The sequence below is a fragment of the Euprymna scolopes genome, chromosome 33 (assembly GCF_053919585.1).
Source record: "Euprymna scolopes isolate OS-2025 chromosome 33, ASM5391958v1, whole genome shotgun sequence".
Classification (NCBI taxonomy): Eukaryota; Metazoa; Mollusca; class Cephalopoda; order Sepiida; family Sepiolidae; genus Euprymna; species Euprymna scolopes.
In genome coordinates, this window is record NC_136514.1 from 80,880,398 (window position 1) to 80,899,239 (window position 18,842).

General features: G+C 31.0%; 1 protein-coding gene across 50 annotated transcripts in view; it reads left to right on the top strand.

The window, feature by feature from the left end:
• LOC145258325 (centaurin-gamma-1A-like) overlaps positions 1–18,842 on the top strand; it is a 511,784-nt gene that overhangs the window by 424,289 nt on the left and 68,653 nt on the right. For 19 of the 50 annotated variants that reach the window (XM_080116465.1, XM_080116462.1, XM_080116475.1 and 16 more), the window contains 3 exons: positions 5,779–5,850; positions 7,415–7,516; positions 10,610–10,748. In XM_080116465.1, coding sequence (XP_079972591.1) covers positions 5,779–5,850; positions 7,415–7,516; positions 10,610–10,748 — 313 coding nt within the window. Of the gene's footprint in view, positions 1–5,757; positions 5,851–7,414; positions 7,517–10,609; positions 10,749–17,899; positions 18,026–18,842 lie in introns of all 50 variants that reach the window. The other 31 variants (XM_080116457.1, XM_080116427.1, XM_080116438.1 and 28 more) reach the window with 3 other exon arrangements.

An 18,842-nucleotide genomic window follows, 5' to 3' on the forward strand; every position in this document is an offset into this window, starting at 1 on the left:
TAATATATATATATATATATATATATATATATATATATATATATATATATATATATATATGATGAGTATGATGGAAATAGTATTCTGACAAAATGTAGAAATAAAAAGGAACAAACCGTGTTATGTGTTCATCAACGTTTCGTCTTTAGGAAGTCTCGAAATAAAGACAAAACACATAACACGGTTTGTTCCTTTTTATTTCTACATATATGTCAAGAATTTTATAAGTCAACATCATGAATTTTGGAATATAACTTTTTGTCATTTATTCTCTATATTGCTCTGTAATTACATTGAGTTCATTAAATAAGGATTGATATATAATAAGAAAATATATTTCTACAGAAATATATATATAATGTATATAAAATTTTTTTAAATTTTTAATGGTGTGCTAATTGAATGTTACATTGGGCAAAATGTTGTAAAAAAAAATGTCCAAGATGAGCCTGAATAATCCAATCCTCATTTCAAACATTCCGAAACACAATAACTGTTCTTATCTTGATCATGACGTAACCGACAAAGTACTACGTAAAATTTAGTTCTAAGTGAACCTCTTTTGGAGGTTGACGGTTCTATCGTCAGTATGGTCGACACTAAGACTACAATTGTGAATTACTTTACTGACGAAACGAGAGCATGCAACCCCTCGTGGATAAAATAGAGAATTCTGTTCGAAAATCTGTGGAGATTCCTCGAGTTCGACAAGATAAACCTGAAGAAGGTTGGAGGTTACATCGACCGAAACGTTGGGAAAATTACACTCAAGATGAGAACAGTAGTCTGATTAATCCAAATAATAGGAATTTTCAATTCTTATCTAAAAAAAACAAAACAAAAAAAAAACAGAAACACAAGTCTTGTCATTCTTTTATTTATTTTTTCACTATTTTTTTTTATTCACTGCTTTATTTTTGCTGGTAGTTTGCTTTTGTTCAGTGTATATTTGTATATTGTTTTTCGTCAACACTGCAGAGCGTAGTAGCCGCCGCAAAACCACACAGTCATTATTATGTTTCTTTTTGTCTTTTGTTTTTTTGCCGACCATCCACTCCCATATTGTTGCCTATTTGTCTTTGTCTCAATCGTGTCGTTGTCATCATTGTCATACTCCTCATATCCTCTTCTTTGTCATGTTCCTCAACTGCTTGTGGCATAGCTTCTCCCATCGTTAACAGAATGGCATCAACTGGAATCTTTGCTGCCGGGCATTTTTCATCTGTGAAATTACATCACTTACATTTTCCCCCCTATTTTATTAGTTTTTTTGTTTTTTTTTTCCTTTGAATTAATTTTTCATTTTTTTCAAATTTTTTTTTTAATCAACTTTTTAAAAAAAAATTTCTTTGACTTTTTTAAAATTTCTTTGAATTTTTTTTTTTTTTTTTCTCATCTTCTCATCTTCACATTTTCACATATATAGATGATAAAAGGTATTTTTCAACTCATGGGTTACTACTTATAAAGACTAACAGCCACTGAAGGATAAAAGATAGTTAATAAGACTAAAATGTTGTATTATTTGGATTCTTCAGACTATTTTCATTTTGAGTGTCATTTTCACAATGTTTCGGTTGATGTAATCTCAACCTTCTTCAGGTGTATCTTGTCGACCTTAGAAATGTTTCTGTCAAACTCGGGAATTTGGACAGAATTTTGAACGAAACCCTTTATTTACTTCACTTAGTTTGAAATTCCGTCCAAATTCCCGAGTTTGACAGAAGCTCAGAGGTTACATCAACCGAAACATGAAAATGACATTCAAGATGAGAACAGTAGTCCGAAGAATCCAAATAATACGAATAACCAATCCTCATCTCAAAAATTCAGAAAGGTAATATTTTTTAATTTATGGCTAATAGCCATTCGTGGATGAGAGTTAGGTAGTTAAAGACTAAAATGTCATCAATTATTATGTAGGGATGAGAAAGAGTGAAGCCTCACTTCTATTTCCGATGTGGCATCAGTAAAGAGTTCTAATAAAGGGAGGTAACTTAAATTCATTTACATTTCTTTTCCATTTTTAAAATATTATTTATTTATTTATTTTTTTCAAATTAATTTTCCTTTTGAATTAAAAATTTTTTCTTGGAATTTTTTCTCTCAATCATTTTCTGATATATTAGAGGACAAAGTTTGGCTTAAGATATTTTTTAACTTATGGATCACTACTTTTCAAGGCCAATGGCCACACAGGGATAAAAATTAAATAATTAAGAAAAATAAAACGTTTAATTACAAGATTTAGATTTCTTTCCTATTCAAAAAATTTTATTTTATTCATTTAATTTTTCGAAAAAAAATGTTTTCAAACAAGTTTTTTTTTACTTTTAAAAATTTCTCCTTTAAATTTTTTTTTTTTTTTTTACTTCATATTTTCGATATATTAGATAATAAAAAAGTTTGGCATAACATACTTTTTAATTCATGTGTCATTATTTATGAAGACCGGTAGCCACTTGAGGATAAGAGTAAAATGTCATCAATTATTAAAAACAGATGAGAAAAAGTGAAGCCTCATTTCTATTTCTGGTGTGACATCAGTGAAGAGTTCTAATAAAGGGAGATAAATTATTTTTGGAAAAGGAAAGTTTTAGAAATTTACTAAAGATTACACATCTGAAGTACTCTATATTAGATAATGAAAAAGTTTGGCTTTAAATTTTTTTTTTTTTTTACGAATCACAAATTATGGAGGCCAAAAGCCACTCCAGGTTAAGAGTTTTTTTGTTTTTTTTTCTTTCAAATTTTAAAATAAAATAACTCTCACGAAAACAATTAAGATGAAAATAAATTAAATTAAGCGTTTGAAAACTTACTGAATTATTGTTAATACAGGTCTCTTTATATATATAATATCAGCCAAAAGCAGTCGACAACTGATTTTGTTTCACATTAATTCAGTGACTAAAACTTTTTACCTGAAATATTTGTTTATCAAAATTTGCAGACAAAAATTATTCAAAATTAAAATTGAAGTTTTTTTTTTAACCTGGAGTATATTTTAGTGTATGTTTTGTGTGATTAAAATGTCTAGGGGAAAAAAGCCTGAGAGGAAACAAACTTTTTGATTAACTCGGGTTTAGTATAATAATAATAATCATAACTAGCAGGATCTGTGAAAATTCCACAGAATGAGAAATATATTTAATCAACAGATGTTTTTGATAAAGCTGATATTGTTCTGGATAGCGCAAAAATTAGTTTTTTGAACAGGACAAACAATAACATGCAGCAAATATGAGTTTATTAACATTTCTATGAAAATAGTGTCCATTGTATTTTAAATATAGAACTGATCCAAATGAATAATGAGTAATAAATACTCAAAGTAATATTGTGCTACATAGTTCATGACAAATAATACAATCACATTGTAAGAGACAATCTTTAATTTACTCCTTCAGTCTAACCTTTTTGGCAGATAATGTTCTTTTTTTCCCCTGCTTCTTTCAAATGTTCCCTTTCTTTTACATAACGTTTCACTGACCTATTTCTTTTGGGAAGAGCCACTGCATGTTGAAATTGTGAGTTCTTTTCTCACACCATTACAACAATGATCATATCTTATGATAATTTTTGAAAATGAGGCTACATCAAAGAGATGTCACTCACATATTCTTGTCCAGAGTTGCCAGATTTTTTTTTTTTTTTTTTTTAGTCCAAACTAAGAGAATTTAGCCTTTTTTGAATCAGTTTAGCCTTATTTGGCTTTTTTCAAAGATGAACACACAGATTAAGGAAGAATCAAGCAGAATATGATCTAGATAATAATAATAAAAAAAAAAATAACGACAAAAAAATAAAAAGTAAATAAAAAAATTAATAATAATGAAAATAATAAAAAAATTTTAAGACATAAACATCTTTTTCTAATTCTAAGTGTTTTGGTGGTTCCAGCATTTTGGCTTGAAGAAAGACTGAACCAATATTTTTATTTCTGTAGCAAAATTATTTCCACCTTGAAAACTAATGGTATGGAAATGATAATTATTCCTATTGGAATCTTCAGACTACTGTTCTCATCTTGAGTGTCATTTTCACAATGTTTCGGTCGATGTAACCTCCGACCTTCTTTAAGTGTATCTTGTCGAACTCAGGAATGTTTCTATCGAACTCTAAAATTTCCTAGAGTTGGACAAGATAGACCTGAAGAAAGTCAGAGGTTACATCAACTGGAACGTTGTGAAAATGATACTCAAGATAAGAACAGTACTCTGAAAAACGTGAATAATTGTAGTGTCGGCATCGACTGGCATCACACCAAATAGTTGGGAAAGTTAAGGAGACTGTAAAGACCGAAGAGAGAAAGCACTGCCCAGACCTCCACTGCATGTGTGCAAATGAGACTGAAATCTTGGGGAGGGTTATTGCCACCCAGATTCCAGTGAAGACCAATGGTCATTGCCATCAAGAAGTTAAGGGCAAATGACTATTGCAATAGCGCAAATTCATTTGCGAAGGCTATCGAAAAAGGTGGAGAGTACTGGAAATCTCAGGAGACTTATTACCCCGACTATATGAACGTCACAGGTTGTTGCCAGTGAACAATCTCTGATGATGACCTGTGTGAGAACTTCTAGTGAGTACATAATAAATTTAAAATAATAAAAATATTTTTTAATATTTTAAGAGAAAGAAAACCTTATAGTAGTTCTACTTATTTAAATAATTTTGTAACTGACATTTTGACTTAACGAAAGATAGAACCGATATTTTTACTATGATAGCAAAATTGTGGTTCCTGATCTGGAAACTTATGGTATTGAATCAATAATTATTGTACAGCATATCTAAGAATGTGTGTACATATATATATGATTATGAATAAGAATGAAAATCCAACGTATGATATTAAAAGCAGAGGTGGAGAGACCTAAAAACTCAACGTTGTTTCACCTGAGCTTTTTTAATTGAGTAAACGCCATTTTTTTTTTCCACATTATGGAGCATGATCACCAGTTTAACTTTCAGAATTCAACAATCTTAAAAAAACGATACACAACAAATCAGTACGTCGTTTAATTGAATCTGCTCCAATTCCTCCAATTTAATTAAACAAAGAAAAGGTTTCTTTCACATCTCTCCATACCTATTCAAAATAATAATTCAAGAATATAATTTAGACAACGGTTAAAATTTAAAATTTTTTTGTTTTTTAATAGTCATATATATATATATATATATATTTCTTTATTTACATGGAGATAAATATGTTGATCTCCCCCCCCTCACCTCTTAATATACGTATCTCTAATTAACTAACCTTCTCATCAGCAAACATTTTTTACTCTTGAAAAAGTCTGCACTCAATGTGCGCAACGTCGCTGATTTTTTAGGTCTCTCCACCTCTGCTTTTAATACCAGATATATTTTAATACCAGATATATATATATATATATATATATATATATATATATATATATCTCCAATACAATAACTTTAAATAGTTTTCATTTGTATTCCTCGATTTGTCCCATTATTTTAAACAAATGTTTTTTTTAAATGTTTAAAAAAAGAAATTGTTAACGCTAAATACAAAGAAAAGAAAAATGCGTGGAAATGTGTGTGTGTGGATATGTGTGCAAATTTTGGATGCATCGTTGCTGTTTTGGAAGTTTCGCCCATATCCTACTCCCTCTCCTGCCCATCTTTTTTTTTTTTTTTAATCTTTCATGTATTTTTTTGTTGACGAATGTTCGTTTATTTTTTATTTTTTTCTCTCTTACTTTCACGTTAACAAATTGTTCTCAGTTTGACTTTATTTTGCTACAGCCGAAAAAAGATGACGAGAAGAAATTGGAGACGGAGAAATTGGGAAGTGGTCGAGTTATACCAATCAAACAGGTGCGTGTAACCCAACCTCCATTTGATTTTTTTTTTTATAAATTTTTATTTCCTCTAAACTTATGATCAATTAATCTTTGTTAGAAATTTTTATTTCCTCTAAACTTATGATCAATTAATCTTTGTTAGAAATTTTTATTTCCTCTAAACTTATGATCAATTAATCTTTGTTAGAAATTTTTATTTCCTCTAAACTTATGATCAATTAATCTTTGTTATAAATTTTTATTTCCTCTAAACTTATGATCAATTAATCTTTATTATAAATTTTTATTTCCTCTAAACTTATGATCAATTAATCTTTGTTATAAATTCAATGTCAACAAAGTTACATCCCTTTGTTAATTACATATTTAAGATGAGTAGTGAACGATGCAGTACCTAGTTATGAGTTCGATAACTTGTTTGTAATGTATATGGGGAATGGCCCAGCTGTATTCATGCTACTATTGTACTCTTCGAGACTAACATTGTCATTATTGATATGCTTCTGAGAATAGTTTATTTTCATTCCCGTTAATTTGTTTGCACTTTTCTTAATAACCACGCCTTTAGATTTTGAAAAATTTTGCACAAACATTGGTCATGGTGGAAGTAAATTTTTGCCAGAACGGATTTTCCACAATAACTCTGGTGATCCCCTAGGGGCCATTATATAGGTAAAATTGCCCCCAAATCGTCCGTACATGCGTTTTTTTCTTTTTTTTTGGGGGGGGGGGTGCACTTTTCTCAATAACCATTCCACAATTGCACAAACATTAATAATGGTGAAAGTAAATTTTTCCCTCATGGAGAGGGACCTTGCATGATCAGCTTGCTGTATAAGGAAGAGGAGCGTGTCAGTAATCTTTCTACAATAAAATATATATATGTATTAAAAATGATAAAAAATTTTGCTTGCTTGTAACTTTAAAAAAAAAAATTCTGATTCTTGTGATTTTTTTTTTTTTTTTTTTTTTGTTAAAATCAAAAACATTAATATAAGTTCCATGTGTATCATAAACGTTTTAGATTCTTTGTTGAATCATCATTAAGTAAAAAAAAGCAAATGAACAAAAATGCTGGAGAAAAGAGCTTTTCAAATAGTAGCTTTGAAATAGGCATTTGAAGTCAATTAGACAACCAATTAATGTTTTCAGACTGTTTAGGAGAGTTGTTAACCATTTAAATCTTGTGATGCCAGAATTTGCGTCACAGAATAAAACTGTATTACATTGAAACATTTAAAAAAAATTTTTTAATTGGTTTCGGAATGTATTATTTTAATGTTATTAATTAGGGTTTGTCTTAAATCAGAGAGGGGGCAGTTATGTTTTTGTAGATGTTAATTGAGTTAGAACTTATAAGATGTATGTGGGATAGGGTACAATTCATAAAACCAATGCACTTATTAGCTTTAATATTATTATTGGAGTTACAGTATATCCCAAAGGGCATTTAAATTTATAAAGATGACATTATGTCAAAGTTTATAATTTTTTCTTCTAATTTCTTTTTTTATTTTTAAGAAACATTTTATTTTATTTGCAATGACTTCATTTCTCTTTTCTTTCTTCTTTTCTAGGGCTATTTATATAAACGAAGTCACGGTCTAAACAAGGAATGGAAGAAAAAGTATGTAACGCTATTGGATGATGGTCGTTTGACTTACCATCCCAGCCTACATGTAAGTATTTTTTTTTTCCCCCCCTACTAATAAGATATTGCTTATCAAGGTCAAGAAGCTACTTCAGATTAAGGGTTAATGAGATGAATGGATTGTTATTTGAATGATGATGATGAATATTATGAAAGGATTGAAAACTAGATTCAAGATACTTTTTGTATTTTATATTTTTTGTATTACTTTGTCTGTTATGACTAATGGAAATTTTTGTTTGGGATATTATATATATATATATATATATTATTATCTGCTTGTTTACTCGTGTTTCGATTACCGGATCGTGTTAACGATCCAATAATTTCGTCAGACTTTACAGAAACCTGTGAAGTCTGACGAAATTATCAGATCGTTAACATAATTCGGTAATCGAAACATGTGTAACCAAGCAGATAAAACGGTAATAAAAAAAAAATATATTTTTGCTCTACAATAGTATTGAGCAAATTTTTCAAGTTTTTAATTACCTTTTAATTACTATATATATATATATATATATATATATATATATATATATATATATATATACTTTATATGATGTATATTATGAGAGGATTGAATGGAATTTCAGTTTAAAATATAAAGGAACGGCACTTGTTTACATTAGTGATCTTTTTAAACCAATGCATTTCAGGTAAAACCATTATTATTTGCTTATATGTCATGTCGAAATTAGTATAAACTCCAAAAATTATGAAAAATGATCCAATAGATGTGGCAGAAGTATTTAGTCCAATATTACTTGAGTTTGCATGTCACAACGGAATAATATATTTCCATCTTCATTTACATAGGTTCAAAGTCATCCCCTTAATGGCACTTGCCAGCATCTCTCGTCTCGTTTTAACGTCTTCACACAAGCTCACATAAGTTAAAATGGGAGGAGGTAACTCTGCCTAAAACAGGAAATGAGTTAGCTCCCCTTTATCGTATTATATCATTCTTACAATATTAATACTGTGTTTGTATTTATTTTAATTTTTGTAATTATTTTTGTTGTAATAGTACGAATTTCCATTGAGAAGAATGAGAACTGGTTTGTATAAAATTGATTGCTATTATTCGAATAATTCATATCTGCCTTATCTGACAATACAGTTGCAGTAATGAATAAAATTTTATTACTTATGAAAAAAGTCTGACAGGATTTGTAGACAACCATGTCGTAGTCTGAAGGGAAGCTGTTCCATGGTAACATGTTCCCTAGATGGGAAGTTCTTTGAAAGAAACTGAGATCAAAGTCTTCCTTCTCTAAGATGTTGTCATCTCAGACTGATGAGCTTCATCTACCCAAAGATGACCATGTTGTAGTCTGCAGGGAAGCAGTTTTGTGGTAATGTGTTTCCAAGTGCCTTGTAACTGCTTTTTACTTCTATCAGTTCAGTCAGACCTATATCTAAGCCGCATAGATAGACCAGGAGCTGGACGCTTTGTCAGAGGCTTCCCGCCTGAACAAGTTAGAATCTATGGGGTTCATAGAGGCAAACAGTTGAACAGCAGAAAAGTCATATTTCGGACACTTTGAGCCAACTGTTTAAAATTGCCCAAATACCAATGGAAATCAGGTCATGTGAAACTGAAAGAGCTTTGCAAGAAATTCTGATCGAAGAAAGTGTCTTCAGATTCAGTGGTCACTGACAGCCTTTTAAAAGATCCGAGCAATTCACCCATTAATTTGACCATCAATTCGCCCATTAATTCCACCAACAACAGAAGATGAGTATGAAATCCTAGTCTTGCTTACAAGTTTCAGTGACAGCAGGTGCAAGATAGCCTTTAATTTAGGAGTTTGTTTTTGCAGTCTCCCTGGCAATGAAATAGCAGCTAAAAATGCTAAAGAAGAGACAGAAGACCCGTCCAAGGTCCACTACAGCACAGTGAAAGCAGTGATCTATCGTATGATCAAATCACCACCCTTATTGCATGAATAAGTTTGAAGAATTTACAGAAATCATGGAGAAAAATTAAGCTGAGCAGCTTAAAAGTCAAGATTGTTTGATGATGCTCAAAATGACAGGCAGAGATTGCCTGAATTGCAATAGCAATAGAGAATTATCAGCAACAATCCCTAGAAAAGTGATTAAGAAGGCTTTTCAAGAAATCTGTATTGAAGGTGTCTCCAACGTCGGTTGTCAGTGATAGCCTATGGAGAGAAACTGAGTTGAGCGACTGAAAAATCTGTTACGACATATTTCAGATACTTGTTGTGGCTCCATAAGGATCTGGAAAAAAGACATAACTTAGTAATTAATGGAAACAAAATATGTTGAACAGAAAAGCAAATACAATAAAGAGGATGGATATACATCAGTCCGCCTGCCAAGTACACATGACTTATACATAATTGCGTGCCAATGTCAAGAGACAGATTCTTCCAGTCTTCATGTAAAAATAAAAGTAAAAAGAATCTATGCTTTGATTTTTTCTTTTACGGTGATTATTTAAAGATATCTCTTGTTAATTTATTTATTTATTTGCGGACTGTTATTCTCATCTTCGTAGTTGTTGTTTCAGAGCATTTCGGCCAACTATTCGTCTGGCTTTCGTCAGGTGGTTAAAAAATAATATCTCGTTAAATTTATGTAGGTGGGGAAACTTTTAAAGATAACTAAAAGAAGAAAAATTATTTAAAGAAAAAACTTATTCAAAAGAAGATTTTTTTTTTTTTTGTGACAAAGAGTTTTTGTGTTTTTCTTTGAACTATTTCTCTCATTAACATTTCTATCTATGTGTATAGGTTTATGTATTTGTATATACAAAAGTTACTCCTAAATTACTTAATTGATCATTGTGAACACGGTCGCTAAGCATAACAGATTGTAATTGAGTTTATTATTATCTGTAGGGTGGACACACCACAACATACTTTGGGCTGACAGTTTAAAATTATCGGAATGCGAATGAAAATCAGAGGTTGCCTAAAACAAGTTTTTCTGAGTGCAGATGGCAATAGAGAAATAGCAGCCGCAACTGTCATGTCTAGTCATTGCTGGTGGGTGGGCATAATTACTAAAATCTGCAAAAGAAATGAAAATGGTGCGGCGTCAGTTGCGTTTAAATTTATATTTTATTTTCTTTTTTTTTTTCTTTCCCCAGGATTACATGGATGAAGTTCACGGTAAGGAGATCAACCTTGTGCGGACTACAGTGAAGATTCCCGGTCTCCGGCCCAAGGGAAGCCGTGGAATATCGACCAACCCTTCAGTTATGGGTCCAGCCAGCATGACAACCAATGGTACTAGCATTCGTTTCTTGATTTCACCATTATCTGCATGATTTTGTAGAGCTAGTCTTGAAGGGTGATTTTGGTCCTCCAGCTTGAAACGTTTGGCAGGCCTGTGATGAGTTATACAATCCTAAAACCTTATAACCCATTCAACAAAAATAACCTTGTTCGATGTTTTGATTACGCAGTTTTTTTGTTTTTTTTCTTTTTGTTTTTTGTTGTTGATTTTTTTTTTCTGAAACCTTGCACCCTAATCCTTTACAACCCATTTAAAAGAGCCAAATTATTTTCTAGAAGTGTAGCAACTTAGATTTTAAAATGTTATTTTCTTTACCTTTTTATGTTTCATGTGTAATGTAAAAAACTTTTTTTTAAAAGAAAACTGTCTATGCTTCGATTTTTACTTTTAAGGTGATTATTTAACGATATCTCTCAATTTATGTAGGTAGGGAAAACTTTTAAAGATAGTTTAAAAAAAAAAAAAGTTATAAAAAAATTTTTTATTTATAACTTTTTTGTGACAGTTTTTATTTGTGTTTTTCTTTGGACTATTCCTCTCATTAACGTTGATATTTCTATCTATGTATATAAGTTTTTGTTTGTTTATACATAATTTACTCCGAAATTATTCAATCAATCATATTAATGATCACATTGAAACACAGTCACTAAGCATAAGGGATTGTAATGTAAGCTATATTTAAAAAAAAAAAGAAAAAAAAAATTGCTGGAGTGGGGACAAACTTTGGAAGCACGGGTGTCAATCGTCATAAAAACGACATGTATTTCAGAATACAATGTATCAAGTTTCTTAGATCAAGCAACATTTTAGGGATCATCTATTATATAAAAGACGTTTGTTTGTGTGTCCAGCTTAAATTAAAAACTACATAAGGTACACCCACAAAGCTGATAAATTCTTTTTCAATATTGTCTCTAGTAATATATAGATACATTTTTTGTAATATTCAAAAGGGCCATCAGGAACAAAATTAGTTGGGTGGGGGGTTACAAGGGAGTCAAGGCTCAAAGGCCACTCGAGGATAAGGGTTAATGAATGTAAGGTGGTAGTGTAGTAATCATTAATGGTGTAGATTGGGTAGAATTTGGATTATTTATGGGGACGACTCAGCAAGAACTTGTTTACATAGGACTTGATGGTTATCATATTGTAAATGGCCAGGAAGCAAAACAGTGGAACAATGTTCCACAGGCAGGCAGTTCTAGGAAAAAAAGCTTTGTTCATGGAATCTGTGATAGAATCACAGATAGAGTGGGGGAATTGTTGATAGCGGTTGTATCTAGTCAAGTATTTTTTTTTTTTTTTGTGAAAGATTGGCAAGGGGGGGCATAGATTGGAATGCAGATAAGAACTTGCTATGAAAATAACAAAGCGGAGACATGCTCGCAACATCTCTTTTGTGGGAAAGAGGTTTTAAGGAAGAGAAAAGGGCACCATCTACTAGGTTTCGAAACCTGTTTTGAGCTCTATCAAGGCAAGCACCGAGCAGCTCCTGCCCAGATGTGGCAACAGTACTTCATTTTAGGACATACTTGGCTCTTATACAGATAGAGAATTGCATTGGCAGCAAGATACTTTCTGGAGCGGTAGAATGATCCAACCATTTTTCGAGCAAGCTTAGCAACAGAATTGATGTATGTGTTCCATTTCAGACCAAGAGTGAAGTTCAATCCTAGAAGCTTGTCAAGACCTGGTACTTCCCAAGAATTAAAGAAATATCCTCACCCAATATTAAAAATGCAATCTATTTTATCCAATACTAGCTGTTCGTATTTGACATTGCCCGGATTTAGTGAAAAGGGTTGATATGCTGTAAAACGAAATAATCAAAACAGCCATAGGCACGAAACATAAGACACAGGATCCTATCTGATAGATTCAGGGGGCATCCGGTTGTAGAATATGCTTAAATATATTTTAATTCATGCAGATTTTATATTTCTATTAAAGAGCCAATTCTCTATTGAATATTATATTGTACCTACTGTATAGTAGTGATTTCAAGCTTTTAAAAAAATTACTGCCCTCAACTAAAATCAAAACGAAAACATTTAATGCTTCAGTCGCATTCCCTACTGTTTGAGCTATCGATAGAGAAGAAAGATTTAAAATTAAACCACTTCAAGCTATGAATGAATTTGCGCATGCACAAAAGTAATAGAAATACGTCGGCAAGTTGAAATGAACCATTTGTATTTCAACTTGCCAACATAGTCGTATTTTTGTATGTAATATTTATCCACTCAAACAACAATTTTACTTGTTATGAACCATCCTTAGTGTATGATTAACTAGTTCCTGTTAATTTCAGTGTTATGTGACCAGTAGTTTAAGAGTTTATCAGTTAAATATTTTCACACAGACGCACGCATGTACATCTACTGTTTTATTTATAACGACTATAAAAGTGTCAAAATGTAGAAATATCAACGTTGCAAAGGATTATGGTCCAAAAAAAAAAAAATTTTTTTATATTTTTAGTATTTTATTTTTGTTTTTTTTAGAAAATTCTTATCTTATTAAAATATGAAATCATTAAATCCTCGGCTATTATCTGTTTTTTTTTTTCTCACAATTATCTCTTGTGATTAAAGCAAAATTTATCTCCATCTTTTTTTCTGGGATGGGTGGGGGAGTATATTTTGCTATTCTTTTGGAAATATGAAAAAAAAAAAAAAAAGAAAGAAAGAATTGTTCTTTCTGAATGCAGCAATCAAGACGTCGATCTGGTGATTTTTGTTGAATCAAATCCAACTGCTTTTCAAGTTATCCGTAGAAATTTTGTTAATCCAAAATCTGTAGATGATCTCCTTAGGAACGAAGAGAGTTTTAAGTTTGGCACAAAAACAACAGAAACAATACTAAGCCAGTTGTAGATGACAATAAATGCTTTGGCTTCCGAATGTATGTCTCCCTGCCCTTCTCTTAGACGGAAGACATTTTAAAGGTATGTATGTGCGACCCCTAATCACTCACTCTCTCTCTCAGGTTACATTTGCCTGCCACATAGGTATAAGGATACGCAAACGTTAAAAGAAAACCTTTGGATATCTGGAAACCTCCGCGCTGCTTACGCAGTCAAACCAATCATCGTACAGGGTGACCACCACAAAATACTACGCATGTAATTGTTAATAAAATTCGCAATTCTTTCGGCAATCTAACCATAGTTGGTACAAATAATCAGACTGGCACTTAAAATGGCGGCAATTAAAAGTATAGAAAAGTCTGTATGATGGACATACTTGTTACAGAATGAAGATGTCATATTCCAAAAATCATATAAATCGATCATTTATTTTATTTAAAATTAAGAAAATAAAAATTTACGATTTTTAATGAATTTACTACTAAATTGTTTTTACCTCTCGACTTCGATTTGAGTTGTCCCCCTTATTTATTTTATCAGATTTAAAGATGGCCGATGAAAACACTACAATTCGGTTAGTCGTAAAATTTGATTTACTTGAATAAAAAAGAAACTATTTGATCAAAGATGGGATATCACATTTTGTTCTGTAACGTGTACATACATCATAGACTTTTCCGTATTTTCTTTAATTTAAATTCCTGCCATTTTAAGTGCCGGTCTGAATAAGCACCAAATAAACTTAACTGTATGCTTGACTTGTCCACCAAGTTTCAATCATAATTCTAACTGGCTGCTGTATGATCTCTAATCTATTATATGAAAGGAACTTTGTTCCCTATAAACTCAGAAATGGCTGGGCCGATTTTAATGAAATTTCATTCAAAAGTACTTTATGTGCCTGCCAGTGTTCTTAGATAGGTTTTGTATCGGAGTGTCTCAAATAAATACTGATAATCAAAATAATCAGATGAAAGAAAGAACAGGCAATTTTGACCAAAGTTAACACCTTACACAGCCTAACATCACAAGTGCATTTGAGAAGTTTTATTACCACATAAGCAGATAGGCTCGACATATAAAACCAACAGTAGGTTCTTTGATATGACGGGGGTGCGTTTGAAATTAATGTTTCTGTTTAATTACACCATGATACTTGACTTTTTCATTTTAAACTTAAATTCTAGCCATTATCACCACACAAGCAGTAAGGCCATGCATATAAAATCAACAGTAGGTTCTTTGATATGACGGGGGTGCGTTTGAAATGAATGTTTCTGTTTAATTACACCATGATACTTGACTTTTTCATTTTAAACTTAAATTCTAGCCATTATCACCACACAAGCAGTAAGGCCATGCATATAAAATCAACAGTAGGTTCTTTGATATGACAGGGGTGCGTTTGAAATGAATGTTTCTGTTTAATTACACCATGATACTTGACTTTTTCATTTTAAACTTAAATTCTAGCCATTATCACCACACAAGCAGTAAGGCCATGCATATAAAATCAACAGTAGGTTCTTTGTCAATAATTCTGACATACTTCTCTCTTGGCCGTCCTCAGTCCAAGAATAATCTGTAGATTGCTTTGATGCACGTTTACTTTGAGGTGATTTTCTGCAGAAGTTGCATTCCAGTGAATGTGAAGCCTATTTAGAATCACACTTGCTGCTGATGAGACTATCACCAAATTTTTCCCCAGCCATTCCAGCAAGTTATTGGAAGTGTGTGAAGGTTCTCCATCCTATAAAAACCATTTATCTTCACGCACAACATTTCTTCGTCTACCTAGGATGCTGAAAGCTTCTTAACAATCACTAGGTGACGATTATGACTGATGATTCATTCTCATCTTCAAGCCAAGAACAATCAATGATCATATGTTTTGATATTGAAGCTGATACATGCACTTGCGGGCAGTTCAGCGGCCTCTGCGGACAATCTTTAGGAATGTGGTAACATGCTTTGAAGTACATGTTGGAATGGCTGTATCAGTAAAAAGGTCCTGCATGGGCTTCTTGCTCACCCGATATATGGGGAATAACTCAAGTAATTTGCAAGTTATTCCTGAACTGGAGCGACCCATCACAGCTACGAGAGGGGTGTGTCAAGCTATTGACAACTTTGTACTTTAAATGCGGGTGTGCTTCTTTTTTTTTTTTTTTTTTTTTTTTTAAATGCTTTTTCACCTCAAACAAGGCACACTGCCAGTTGAATGTAAGGGGTTACTATTTGGGACAAAATTTGCAAGAATACTATCTAGGAAGTTATGCAGAAAGATGTCTTTTCACATTACAATTCTGCATATCAGTACAGTCAGGGAAGCAAGGGCCTGGAAGGGGATTCCAAAGTCTAGCAGTTCAAGGGAAGAAACTATTTAAGTGGAAGATCTTTCGCATCCAAGGATCTGTTCTACAGTGTAAAGGTGGGATTTTGCTGTTTGTCGAGTTAGCCCGGCGTATTTACATTGAGAGAGTACAAGAGCTTGGAGGCTGTCGGAACACCTTCCATTGAAATACTTGTAAAACAGGAACAGGGATGCAACATTTCATCGATGAGACAGAGGTTGAAAGATTGGTTGACAGTATTGGCCATTCTTTTTTTTAACCCTGTCTTGGAGTGAAAAACTAGTAGCAAATGCCCAAATGTGGAAACAATATTCCATGCATGGGCAAATGGTTGTCTTATAGATGTATAGGATACTTTCAGGCGAAAGTAACTTTTTAGCACAGTAGAGGGAGCCCACCTTCTTCACAGCAGTCTTGGCAATGCCCTCAATATATTTGTTCTAATTCATGTTGGCTGTGAACGTTAAGCTGAGTAGTTTGAACAAAAAGCTTTCAGATAGAGTATCATTAGCCATGAAAATCAGTGAAGGAAAAGGTTTATTATTAATTATTAAATATTATTATTTATTATTATTAAATACTATTATTATTTATTATTATTATTCATTATTAAATATTATTATTAAATATTATTATTAATTATTAAATATTAAGAGGTGGGTGTAGTTTGCTTGAATATTATTTATTATTAACTATTAATTATTATTATTATTTATTATTATTTATTATTATTATTAGATATTATTATTATTAATTATAAAATATTATTATTAAATATTATTAAATATTTATTATTAAATATTATTATTATTAATTATTATTATTAAATATTATTTATTATTAATTATTAAATATTATTATTTATTATTATTCATTATTAAATATTATTATTAAATATTATTATTATTAAATATTATTATTATTAATTATTAAATATTATTATTTATTATTATTCATTATTAAATATTATTATTAAATATTATTATTATTAAATATTATTATTATTAATTATTAAATATTATTATTATTTATTATTATTAATTATTAAATATTATTTATTATTATTATTAATTATTAAATATTATTTATTATTATTATTAATTATTAAATATTATTATTAATTATTATCATTAATTATTAAAGGAAAGAAGTTTAGTCTTGGCCGCATTGAATGTTACCATCCATTTATGTTCACATTCCGTTACAGACTGGAGATCTTACTCTAAGATTTCAGCATTTCCTTATTTGTTCGTTCATTTTTCCCTTGTGTCTGTTATAGAGCATGCTGTCATTCAGCAAATATATCCATCTCAGAGACAATTTTATCAGGGAGTTGATTTATAAATAATAATAAAGTCCAATGATCGACCCCCTCTCTCTTCCTCTGGGGCACACCCACATTTATATCATGTTTTGAAGTATGATCATCGGGAACAACCTGCACTGTTCTCTTATTTAAGAAAGATTTGATTATGTTAAGTATTAAAGACTGTTGGGTGTGAATGACTGATACTTAGTGGACAAATCAAGTTTATTTGTAACAAATATAGTTGGATTGCAGAAAGAATTATGAATTTTATAAACAATTTCATGGGTGGCATTTTTTGGTGGACTGTCTTATATAATTGACTAGATTTAATATTTTCTAAAACAAAACAAAAAAAACTTGGATCTTTTTTTTTTTTTTTTTTTTTTTTTTGGTAAATTTTTTTCACGTCATTGTTAGGTTGATTTGAACGGATGGTCAAGACAGCAACTCATAATTTTTTGAACAAAACAAAAAAAACCTTTTAAACAAAAAAGGGAAGGCAACCACTACCACACCTCTATTGCCCTAAGATATGGTAACCCAATGTTGATCCGATAAAAACAAAAAACAAAAAGTATTGTGAAACTTTGAATGAAATTGTTGCAGGTAAAAGTACGAAGGAGAAGGAGAATGAGAATGTATTGTTAACAGCATTCGATGGCCTCGCTCAGCAGAGATTACAAACCAATGTGGACGACGCAATCGTGATTTCAAATTCGTCTATTACCCCTGGTGAGTCCTCCGTTTTTTACTCCTAACTTTTCATCACTTATCTTTACCTTTTCTTTATCAACGACAAATATGAAAAAATTCTAAAATAAAAATTGGGGGTCACTTGGTAATAACGATTACACATTTTAATTCATTTATGCCCTTTTTCCTAAAAAAATATGTGTGCACATAAAATCGACCAATTACTTTTGAGTGTGTGTATGTGTGTATATATATGATGATAAAATGGAAATAGTATTCTGACGAAAAATGGTGAAATGAAAACGAACAAACTGAGTTATGTGTTAATCAATATTTCATTCTTATTTCATCCAGAGGAAATCTTGAAATAAAGACGAAACATTGATGAACACAGAACTTGGTTTGTTTCTTTTTATTTCTCTGTATAGATATGAGTTTGTGTGCGTGTATGTATATATATGTGTGTGTGTGTGTGTATAAATGCAAGTTTAGTAATCCAATTCAACGCAGATTTTTGTAAACATAAACATTTATTTGTAAATTGAAGTACTTTTCAGCATAATCTCGTCATCAGAATAGACATGAACAGGTTTTGTTTTTTTCCAAGTTACATCATGCCACAAGATTTTGTTTTAAAATCTGTCTATCCTGTTTATTTTGTAAAAATCTATCTTGAATTGGCTTACTAAACTTACATTTTGAATTTTTATTTCGCTCTTTTCAAAATGAAGACATATCCTTTATATATATTATTCCAAAGTCTAATATTTATAATTATCAAGGGATATCGTAGAAAGTCCTCATACGATATTGGATGCTCAGTATTATCTCATCCTAATTCCTCAGTTATCTCATT